Source organism: Nanorana parkeri, unplaced genomic scaffold (genome assembly GCF_000935625.1).
Source record: "Nanorana parkeri isolate BGI_ZX_2015 unplaced genomic scaffold, ASM93562v1 scaffold1119, whole genome shotgun sequence".
Classification (NCBI taxonomy): Eukaryota; Metazoa; Chordata; class Amphibia; order Anura; family Dicroglossidae; genus Nanorana; species Nanorana parkeri.
This window is the reverse complement of record NW_017307387.1, coordinates 70973-82316: the sequence shown is the minus strand read 5'-3', so window position 1 is coordinate 82316 and position 11344 is coordinate 70973. Positions and strand designations below refer to the sequence as shown.

Genomic DNA, 11344 nt, shown 5'->3' with positions numbered 1-11344 from the left:
AGTTAATTTCCGGCACACAGCTGACTTCCTGTTGGCACTGTTATAATGGGACCTGAGGCCTGAAAGCTTAGAATCACTTCCTCTATCACTTATCAGAATGACAACACGGGATCTACATCAATTTTCACCCGTATTTGTTCAATTTCACTCCTAATGCGGAACAATGAATATCTATTCACATGACAGATATGAAGACCTCCTCTGTCTGCGATTTCCAGGACAAGATTTGGCCTTAGACGGTTTATCCTGGCAAAATAACATGAATAATGTGGAAATTACAACAAATAAACTTTCCAATTGTATTTCTGTTATCAGCCAACATTGAGCATTGAATAACACTTAACTGCTTGAAGACCAGGTGTTTAGATCCCCTACCTGGCCAGGCCATTTTTCAGTGTTCAGCACTGCAGTACTTTGACTGACATTTATTCCGTCACGCAACGCTGTACTGAAATGAATTTTATACCATTTTTTGGGGACAGATAGAGCTTAATCTTCGAAATGTTAAATGTAATTTTCCATATAAATGAATCTGCAGGTTATTAAGATTGATCCCTGGTGATCCTGCCATGAAGGTCCATGTTTAGGCGCATCCTGTTATTGGGTGACAACGCACTGTCTATGTCTCCCAGTTTTGCTCTTGTGATGTCACCCCGTCACACCGATGGATACTTTAACCGGCCATTTCGCCGCACAATACTCAGGCATGGTCCACTGTAGACATGTGCGATTCGTTTCGTTCCGAATCGAAATTCGGATGTATCCAAATTACAGATATAACGAATGCAAACGAATTTGAATTTCTGATTCTGAAATTCGTTAGCCGTAGTCTGTACGAAATTTTGTTTGTTGGAGGAAATTTCGTTGCAGCAACGTGACATTTGAGGAAAAAATAATAATTTTTTTCTCAAATTTCACTTTGCTGCAAGGAACGACAATTCGTATTGACTAACACTAACGAATTTCGTCCGAATCCCAAAACGAATTGACTTTCGGACGCGAATCCCGAAAAACGAAATAACGCAAAATCCGACAGACAGCAGCAATGAGATGGAAAAAACGAAGAATAAAAGGGAAAACAAGGATTTAATGAAAATGCCATTTAGTTAAAGGGGTCAGGTCAGGGCTTTTCCCCATAGTTCCCCTAAGGCGCCGTTCACACTGAGCGATTTATCGCGCGGTAATTCCCGCGATATAGCGGCTATTTACCGCGCAATATCGCTCTCCAATGCATGGCAATGGGGCTCTGTCCGTCGCGGGTCGTGCGTCGCTACAGCAGGACCCTTTTTGGAGCGGATTTTGCCGCGATTCTAGCTTGCTCAATGCAAGCATTTGCGCGATATCGCCCAAAATGCAAATCGCGCGATTTGCGAATCGCTCAGTGTGAATGGGGCCTAAGGGTCACGGGAGGACACAAACTAGCGTCCTCCCGTCACCCTAAGCCGCAGCCGGGACGGATCCGGACATTACAGTCTGGATCCACCCAGCTGCGTGATTGACAGCTGGCTCTGCCTATCTAGAGGCTGAGCCTGCTGTGCCCGCCCCCTCGCCCGTCCGTTCCTGCCAGTCAGCGCTGGAGGATCGGACAGAGGAGGGGGGCAAATACCTGCAGGGAGCTGTGAGTGACAGTCAGGACCCTCTGCAGGGACATGATCGAGAGGTGAGCGAACGCTGGTATGTGTTCGCTCACTTCCCGATCTATTGAGCTGACCTGTGACAGTCTCATTGTCACACATTGGCTTGAACTATGAGGATGAGGATTTTCACTCGCATCATAGTTCTCCTTTAAGGTTTACATCCAATGTAAGTGGCAGCCAAGCTTAGATACGCTAGCTCAGCAGCAATGTGGTCCTGAATTACTGGGAGCTCTGGTGGCACAAAGCCAGTACTGGTTCCTCTAAGGATATTGGACCTGGTAACAGAAGGATGGTATAGGTCCAGCTTGGTAGTGAGATGTGTAGTCCAGAGTGCCGTACGTTATAAGCTGTATAAAGCTGCTAATGTGTTCTGTATATCAGCAATGGACGTGTGTGTCCTCATTCTTCTCTTTATGGTCTAGAACAATTTAGGTGACTTGTAACATCTCCCAGATTGTTGGTCAGGGTTATATCACAATATATGTAACACTCAGTTGACTCTTGTCAAATGACTGTGTGTATGATGAGCTCCGTAACCAGATCCAACCAATTATCTGCCAGTAGTTGTGAATAATGAACATTAAAAGGAGGTTCTGGTCCATTGAGCCATTTCGGCGTGATTCCTCACCCGGTGAGACAACCTCTCTGACCCACTTCTTTAAGACTGGATGCAGCTTCTGCAGTTCTTTCCCATAAGAAGCTTATACAACCTGAAACGCCTCAGTGCAAAGCTTTGAAGGAATGTGCTGAAATGAGTCTACAGGCTGAAGCTGATGAAGTTCAAACTTTGAAGTGACCACATAGAGGTGTCAGATACCATCACAGCTGAAGGCCTATTTTTTTGGATGATCGTTCCATGTGGTGTCTTTGCCCCCCAATTCTATTGAACAGCGTGTTCAACCCTTAGACAAGCAATGGGTTCTCTCTCACGATCCTCCGTCACAGTGACTGCTCCCAGAAAGATGACCTTTGATGATCTTCTCATCGAGGCCGGGGGATTTGGACGATTTCAGGTCATAGTTTTATTGATTCTTTGCATCCCTCGTCTTATCATCCCTCTCCACTTTCTACAACATGTCTTCATCTCAGCTGTACCACCCCACCACTGTGCCATCTCTACGCAAAGGAACCCTGGGAACCTGAGTCAAGAGGACCTTCTCTTTATCAACATCCCCCAAGAACAAGATGGGACCTTCAGCTCTTGTAAGATGTATTCCCAGCCGCAGCCTTACCTGATCCTCAACAGATCCCAGGAGACCGTCAATGGATCTGGTGTGCAGAGTTGTGATCAAGGCTGGGAATATGACCTGTCCACCATCTCCTCCACCACCGTCACTCAGGTATGATCTTGTCCCAATAAATAGCGTATTAGAGAATTGTAAGTGTAACTGTTGCTTGTTTATTGCCCGGGGGAAAACATTTTAGATAGACTTATAACTTGTATAAATGTGACACTTAGCTAAGGTAGAGATAACCACATGAAGCCCAAGAGCTCATCTTGGCAATAGAGTCTCATAGTATAACTTCTATAATGAACTTCCACAGTGAAGCTCTGATACTAACCACAGATTATGGGGCATGGACCTGACCAGGACACCTAAAAGAACCATATATTTTCATTAGACTATAAATGGTATTAAGGGTTTAGTCTTTCCCTAAAAAATACACAGATCTATTGTCTGATATCTTATTTGGCGGTACATGTCTATAATATAGAGTCTCCCCCAGCCATAACCACCTCTCTCTACTAATAGTATACTACTTAACTTAAGTTTACCCTTCAGGATTATAGGGGAAGACTGAAGACTTGGCCTAGCACTGTGATTACAGGTCTGGTAGGGAGCAGGTAACTAGGTAATGGCCAGGATGTGTCATTGACTGCGGGTGAAACCCTGATCAATGTCTGAATGATGAAGTATCTCCCCTTAGGCCCTTCAATCCAACATATTTTATTAGTACTTGCCTAGGAAGTAAATGCCCCCTTGCCCTCCAGCCCAGTCCTCCCCTGCCAGAATACCAAATGGGGCACCACAAAAAAATGTTTGGAGGACCCAAGATTTATAGAAAATAAATGTATTCAAAAAGCTTATATCTCACGGGGGTCCCACAATGACTTCTGCCAGAAGATAAAACAGTGATATGTGGGATCACAAAGTAAGAAGGGCAAGAATCAATTTTCTATTGGATGAGATAACTCTCCACTCACCCCGGAAATATGTAATGTGGGGTTTGTCTGAGGAGCTGCATGCGGCTTATTCTGTCACCCAATCACATAATGTTTAGGGTAACTGTCTGTGACTCAGAATAACCTATAGGTAAAGCTAGCAGGGTAATACTAAATTGCCTGAAGGAGTCTGATCTATGGAGTATGGGGTCATTTATAAGAGTCAGACTCTACTCTGTACAAAGGATATTAGTACAGACTCATAATAGGTCAATGTACCCAATGTCTCCAGATCGAGTTCATCTTACAATACAGTCATAGACAATAGAATGACAACAACAGAGTCATTCAATTATATATTTAAATTACAATAATTATACATTTTGTACTAGCTCTATCTTGTATCTTTTTGGGAAAATCTGACACATAATGAGTCTTCCCTGCCCTGTAGACCAGAGGCTTTCTTCAGGTTCAGGTTAAAAAGTGATGGTCAGAAATATGGAAATGATGCGGCCCTTCTGGGCCACAAAGTCACTTTTGTTTTCTTTTTTTTTTTGCAGTGGGATCTGGTTTGTAGCCGTAGAGGGTTGAGTAAAGCTGTGGCCACTATATTCTTTATTGGTGTAACACTGGGCGCTGTCATTTTTGGATACTTATCTGACCGGTGAGTGTGAGCGCATGCCTTTCTGAATGGATAGCCATTGGAAAGTAAATAGTTGGGAGAGTAAAGGCTGCAATGGATGGAAAGTAAAGGATGGAAAGTATGGAATGAATGTGTGGGGACTGGATGACTGAAGAGTGTAGTGTCGGGGGATGGATAGTGTATGATGGATAGACAGGAAGTTTAGGCTGGATGGATGGGCAGTGTAGGTTAAGTAGGTGGGCAGTGTAGACTGTATGGATGGTGAGTATAGACTGAATGAGTGGGGAGTGTAGATTGGATGGTTGGAGACTGTAGGGTGATAGGATAGGAATTGTGGAGTGAATGGATGGGGAATGCAAGGTGGATGGATGGGGAGTGTAGGTTGGATCAATGAACTGAAGTTTAGGGTAGGAGGGCAACTAGTGTAGGGTGTATGGATGGGGAGTGTAGGGTGTATGGATGGAAAATGTAAATTGAATAGATGGAGAGGGTAGGTTAGATGGACAAGTAGTGTAGGGTGGATGGGTAGGGAGTTTAGGTTGGATAGACAGGGGAGTTTAGGGTGCATGAATGGGAGTAAGGTCAATGGATGGACAGGTAGTGTAGGGTGAATGGATGAGCTACGGTAGATGGATGGGAGTGTAGGGTGGATGAACTGGGAGAATAGGATGAATAGCTAGAGAAGAAAGTTGAATGGATGGATGGACAGTGAAGGCTAGATAAAGAAGAGTAGAGTGCAGGGTAGTTGGATGAGCAATTTAAGGTACATGAACTGGGAGTGTAGGGTGGAAGGATGAATTGGGAGTGTAGGGTGGATGGATAGAGAGTGTAAGCTGAATGGATGAAAACTGTAGGCTAGATGACCTAGGGATGTAGGGTGGAGGAATGAACTGGGAGTGGATGGATGGAAAATGTAAATTGGATGGATGGAAAATGTAGGGTGCATAGATGGGAAGTGTAGAATAGGTGGATGGAGAGTGTAGGGTGGATGGACAGGGAGTGTAAGATGGATGGACTGGGACCATAGGGTAGATAGATAGGGAGTGTAGAGTGAATATATGGGGAGTGTGATGTGAATGAATGGGGAGTTTAGGGTCGATAAGGAGTGTAGAATAGATAGGGAGTGTAGGTTGGTTGGACAGCGACTGTAGGGTGGATGGATGGGGACTGTAGGGCAGATAGATGATTAGTGTAGGGTGGACGGTATGAGACTGTAGGGTAGGTAGACAGAGACTGTAGGGTGAATGGACAGGGACTGTAGGATGGAAGGACAGGGAATGTAGGGAAATGGACTGGAATTTAAGGTTGGATGAATGGAGAAATTAAGGAAATGGACAATTAGTGTAGACTGGATGGCCGGGGGCCGTATGGTTGATGGAGCGTGAAGTGTGGATGGATGGGGTCTGTAAGGTGAATGGAAAGGGACTGTAGGCAATAAGAATGTGGGCAGTAATAAACAATCCTGTTTGAATGTAAATCTTGGATGGCAGGTTGCATTGTATCATTCTGGTCAGGGATTTTAGTCTGTGATTTATCATTATGTTTCAGATATGGTCGCAGAGTGATGATTTTGGTCTCCATATTCCTGGCAATGGCGTTCGGGGGATTATCTGCAGGTTCTATATCATATCCCATGCTTGCTGTCAGTATGGCCCTCTCTGGATCAGTTTTTGCAGGACTAAGTAACAATATAATTGCCTTAAGTAAGTATTCCAGGACTTAGAAAGTGACATAGTTGATGGGTGGCATGGAGGGTCAGGATATGGAGGAAGACCCGGGGACGTCCAAGGACATAGGACAAGCCCAACTCACAAATGAAAGACAATAGTTGGAGATCAGGAATGAAACAAGATTTAAAGAAATCTGAGATTTGTATTCAAAACTAAAGAAGAAAATGTGGAACTTAACAGGAAGAAATAGAGGAACATGACTTAGGGAGCTGGACAAAAGCTTTGGAAAGTCAATGGATAAGACTTAGGCGGATAGTGGGGTCGTAAGGAAGAGTGAGGGAAGATGCAAGATTTGGAAGAGGATGTGGTGGGTCATTGTGATCGGGTGGGGACAGGGAGGTTTAGGGGTACAGTGTGGGATTTGGTACAATCATGGGGGATTTGGTGAGGTCAGGGTTGATTTGCTGGGTCAGACCGGGCAGTAGGGCCTGTTACCTGATAATAATTTCCTTATATCCTCAGGTGTGGAGTGGGTGGACGTACGGCATCGCACAGACGCTACAATAATTACCGGCTTCTGCTGGTCTATCGGGAGCTGTGTTCTGGCACTGCTGGCGTATCTGCTGAGAGACTGGCGTTGGCTGACAGTGGCCATCAATGCCCCCCTTTTCCTGGCCATTATCACCATCTGGTAAGACATCATGAAATAATATTCTGATACTATATACTCTCTCTTCACTCATCCCCTCCAGTTCTGAATCCTTAGATCTCCCTGATAACACTGCACTGCCAGCAACTGTCCTGACTCTGCATGGTGCAATGCTCTGCAGGTGTAGAAAAGCTAAGGTGAAATGCTCTGCAACCTCTTCACCGCCTTACATAAAGATAGGCAGGGGCGTCCCGAGGCTGGGTGACACCCGGAGCGGTAACCGAGTGTCACCCCGCCAAGATGTCACTGCGCATGCGCGTGACGTCACCACGCGCGTGCGCGATGACGTCATCGCGCACGCGCGGCAGTATTCTGATACCTGCCGGCGGCCATCTTGGTGATGGACGCCGGCAGAGAGAGGAGGGGACAGTCACCCGGCGGGATAAGGTATGCCGCCGGGTCCCCTCCTCTCTCCTGATACTGTCGGGCGTTAGGTCCATGACCGAGCGCCCGACTTTTCAGAGGGGGGTGACACCAAAATGACTCTGAGTCATTTTGGTGTCACCCCTCCAATGGTGTCACCCGGGTGCGGGCCGCACCCGCCTTGTGATGCCACTGAAGACAGGGACCTGCTTTGCATCTTGTGCATCTCTCTTTCATGAGTATTTCTTTCACTTTCTCATTCCACATTCTTGCTGATTGCTGGAGTCCGTAAGATGTTATAAAAAGGGTATAAAATTCATTTCAGTACAGCGCTGCATGACGGAATAAATGTCAGTCAAAGTACCGCAGCGCTGAATACTGAAAAATGGCCTGGATGGGAAGGGGGTTTAACACCGCGGATGTCAACTGGTTAAAGGCTTTCTAAGCCCTTTTTTTGCATATATCTACTGCTATCAAGCAGTGGCTATAGGCAAAAAGTTGAATAAAAAAAAAAGAAAACCGGCTTTAACATGGGTTTAAACTTACATGTGTGTTCCCTGCGCGCTCCCGTCTGAAAATGTGAAACTGCTCGGGCGGCCGCGAAGCATCTTGGGGCGGGCGCATGCACAGTTCACATTTTCGGCCGGGACGCGGGGAAAGACACAAGGTAAGTCAATGGACGCGTGCACCCGCATGCAGACACCGCGGGAGAGTACGTGCCAGCAAGCTCAGAGGAGTCAGCGCTGGATCGGAGATTCGCCGCAGCGCTGGAGAGAAGGCTGAAAACTACAGGAAAGAAGAAGATGATCGGATTAAAAGACATCATTTAAGGTAAGTGCTAACATTAACGTTGGGGTGAGGGAAAAAAAAGTTTGCCTTTCATGTCACTTTAATGTCTCCATATAGGCAGTGGTGTATTTTGATTTTGTGTTGCCCTAGGCAAGACTAAACTCGGGCACCCCCCTCAATCTAAATTTGCCCCACCCCATCCTGTTTAGGACATTTAGCGCAACCTGTCAGTCACTGGATACAGCCCACATGAGCTCTCAGGAGAGCTGTGCATGGTCTCGGGTGGGCTGTACAGGGTCTCAGGAGAGCTTTGCAGGGTTTATGGTGGTTTTGCCGCCCCCCTGGAAAGTGCCGTCCTTGGCAAATGCCTAGTTTGCCTTGCGGTAGATACACTCCTGCATATAGGAAAGTGGCTTTAGAGTCTAGGTGTTTCACTTGCATGTCCTTCCCGGCTGCGATACTAAGGAGTGTTCTGATGGTAGAGTGTTTTATGACAGGAGCGAATGTTTCATATGTATGAAAATTTTTCACGAGGATACTCTGCTTGTCCCCTGACGGAGTGATGCAGTTCAAGAATCCTTGACCGTTACCTTCTGCAGTAATACTTTCCCCGTTTGTTAAGAAGACTTTGTCCTTTGCATTGAAATCAATTTCTGTGAAGAAGGTCTCATCACTGGTCATGTGACGTGTTGCGCCTGAGTCAATACACCTTCCGTGTGGTATACTGTTCTGAGCAAAACAAAACATATAAACTGTTCTGAGTCACTTTAAAAGGTAGCGCTCCATGATGTGCCTGCAGTTTCCTTTGCGACTGCCTTAGCTCTTGTAGGTGCCCCTCGCTTTCTCTGCTCTCCACATTGAATAGTCCTTTTTCAGGTGACCAGTCTTTTTACAGCGAAAACACGCTCTGCTTTCTTTGTTTTGCTTTGCGCTCTTATGCACCATAAGGGCTTTCTCATTTTCTTCATTGTGCACATTTTCTTTCTGTCATATTAATTTGATTAATTTTCCTTTGGTGTAGTCTAATGTTAGTTCCTGCTCAGGTCTGGTTTCTAGAGCGTTAATAAGAGCACTGTATGACTCTGGAAGGCTACGTAGCAGTAATGCCACCGCATGGTTATCTTTAATGTCCTCTCCAACCGCACGTAGCTGTTCAACGATTTTCAGCATGGCATTCACATGCTCATGCATTTCCTGGCCTTTTTCTAGCCTCATCTTATATAGCTTGCGTACCTGATATAGTTTACTGTTTAGGTTTGAACACTCATGCAGTTTCTGTAATGCAGTCCACGTACCATTAGCTGTATTCTCTTTTCTGATGTGGATGAGCTGGTCATCTTCCACTAGCAGAGTTATAATTGCTTTTGCGTGCCTGTTCTTCTTGTCCCATTCCTCTGTGGGCCCATAATTGGGTCTGTCTGTACTCAGTACTTGCCCCAAGTCGTCTTTGCTTAGCGGCATTTCAAGCTTAAAAGGAGAACTATGAGGTGAGTGAAAATCACTCAGCCTCATAGTTCGAGCCGAAGTGTGACAATGAAACTGTCACAGGTTGGCTCAAAAGATAGGGAAGTGAGCGAACACATAGCGTCGCTCGCTCACTTCTCGATCCGGTCCCTGCAGAGAGGGGTGACTGTCAGACACGGCTCCCTGCAGGGATTCCCCAGCGCTGACTGGCGGAACGGACGGGGGAGGGGGCGGGTACAGCTGGCTCTGCCTCTAGATAGGCGGAGCCAGCTGTCACTCACGCAGCTGGGTGGATCTCGACAGTAATGTGGGGATCCGTCCCGGCTCCGGCGGTCTCAGTATACTGTGAGCTGTAGCTCGCTATATACTGAGCTTTTGGGTGACGGGAGGATGCTAGTTTGTGTCCTCCTGTGACCCTCAGGAGAACTATGGGGAAAAGCACTTACCTCATAGTTCTCATTTAAACTACCATAGCTGCTAGTTGGTATTGTTTAGCTTTGCAATTGCAAACATCAGATCTGAACTTCTTGCCATCTTTTCAGTAGCTTTGGATGCGGCTCTTGTTGGCTTACAGTATTCTGTTCCGTGCCTGGGCCAGTAACCTGTTGGTTATGTGTTTGGATGAAGCACTGAGATCTTGAGGAATGCTGAATTGAGTTTTACTTGCTTAGCAGGACATGTATATATATATATATATATATATATATCATAGATAAGTATACACAAGCATAGAGACTAACATTGCACTACAGCGCCACCTACTGCTCAAACATATTAGTATATGCCGTTGTATTTCCAACAGGTGCAATGCTCTGCATGTTTTTTTCCAGGTGGATTCCAGAATCTGCGCGCTGGCTGCTGACCAAGGGTCGTGCTAAGAAGGCTGAAGCTGTGCTAATGCGATGTGCAGCAGTGAACGGTTGCAATTTAGATGCATTCAGGAAGAACAGCGAGGTGAGATGCTCTGCAGTGCCCTGGATTAGAGATGAGCAAAACCGGTCTTTTTTATTTTAGAGAAATGTAATGGAGTCGAAGACGAAGGAGAAATGATGGTAGTTATAAGGTGGTTTAAGGTTGTTTTTCGGGGCTTTGTTTTGGCTCCTTTTGAGTGCTCCTTAGTTTGACTTTGGGTGGAGTTTATTGATACTTTTAAATGTTTCAAGTTGCTCCTTCTTTTTTTCCTTTTTCCTTTGGGATGTTTGTAAACCAATGTCAATTCATGTACTGAGCGTGAATGACAGACTAGTGACTCATCACTGTGTCCTCGTATCACCTTCTCAGAGTCTATTCATTGATTTATCTTAATTTTACAGCTCACTGATAATGGAGTCCATTCATAAAAATCTATATTTTTAACGGACGCGTCTGTCTATGAGCTGTAGAGTCATTCTCATTGAATAGGCTCCGAGAAGGTGATATGAGGACTCGTAATCTTGTCAGTCATGCTCAGTACATGAATGGGTTGGTTGTTTACAAACACAAATGCTCAATCAATGTGGTGAGCACTGAGAAACCTTGGATGACATACACTGTATTGCCAAAAGTATTGGGACGCCTTTACACGCACATGAACTCTAATGGCATCCCAGTCTTAGTCCTTAGGGTTCAGTATCAGAGAGCGGAGGCCAGTCAGGTGGCTCAGAGGCCAGTCAGGTGACGCAGAGGTCAGTAAGGTGACGCAGAGCGCGGAGGCCAGTAAAGTGATGCAGGGTGCGGAGGCCAGTAAGGTGACGCAGGGTGACGTAAGGTGAGGCAGTGCGGAGGTCAGTAAGGTAAGGCATTGCGGAAGTCAGTAAGGTGACGCATTGCGGAGGTCAGTAAGGTGACGCATTGCGGAGGTCAGTAAGGTGAGGCATTGCGGAGGTCAGTAAGGTGAGGCATTGCGGAGGTCAGTAAGGTGAGGCA

The 11344-nt window shown here is 45.9% G+C and overlaps 1 protein-coding gene across 1 annotated transcript in view; it reads left to right on the top strand.

The window, feature by feature from the left end:
* The first annotated feature begins 2547 nt into the window (after positions 1–2547).
* The window catches only part of LOC108796454 (solute carrier family 22 member 7-like), a 15258-nt gene continuing 6461 nt past the window's right edge, over positions 2548–11344 (top strand). Inside the window, exons 1-5 of the mRNA XM_018567935.1 lie at positions 2548–2977; positions 4362–4465; positions 5993–6147; positions 6637–6805; positions 10270–10393. Coding sequence (XP_018423437.1) covers positions 2552–2977; positions 4362–4465; positions 5993–6147; positions 6637–6805; positions 10270–10393 — 978 coding nt within the window. The 5' untranslated portion in view covers positions 2548–2551. The remainder of the gene's footprint in view (positions 2978–4361; positions 4466–5992; positions 6148–6636; positions 6806–10269; positions 10394–11344) is intronic.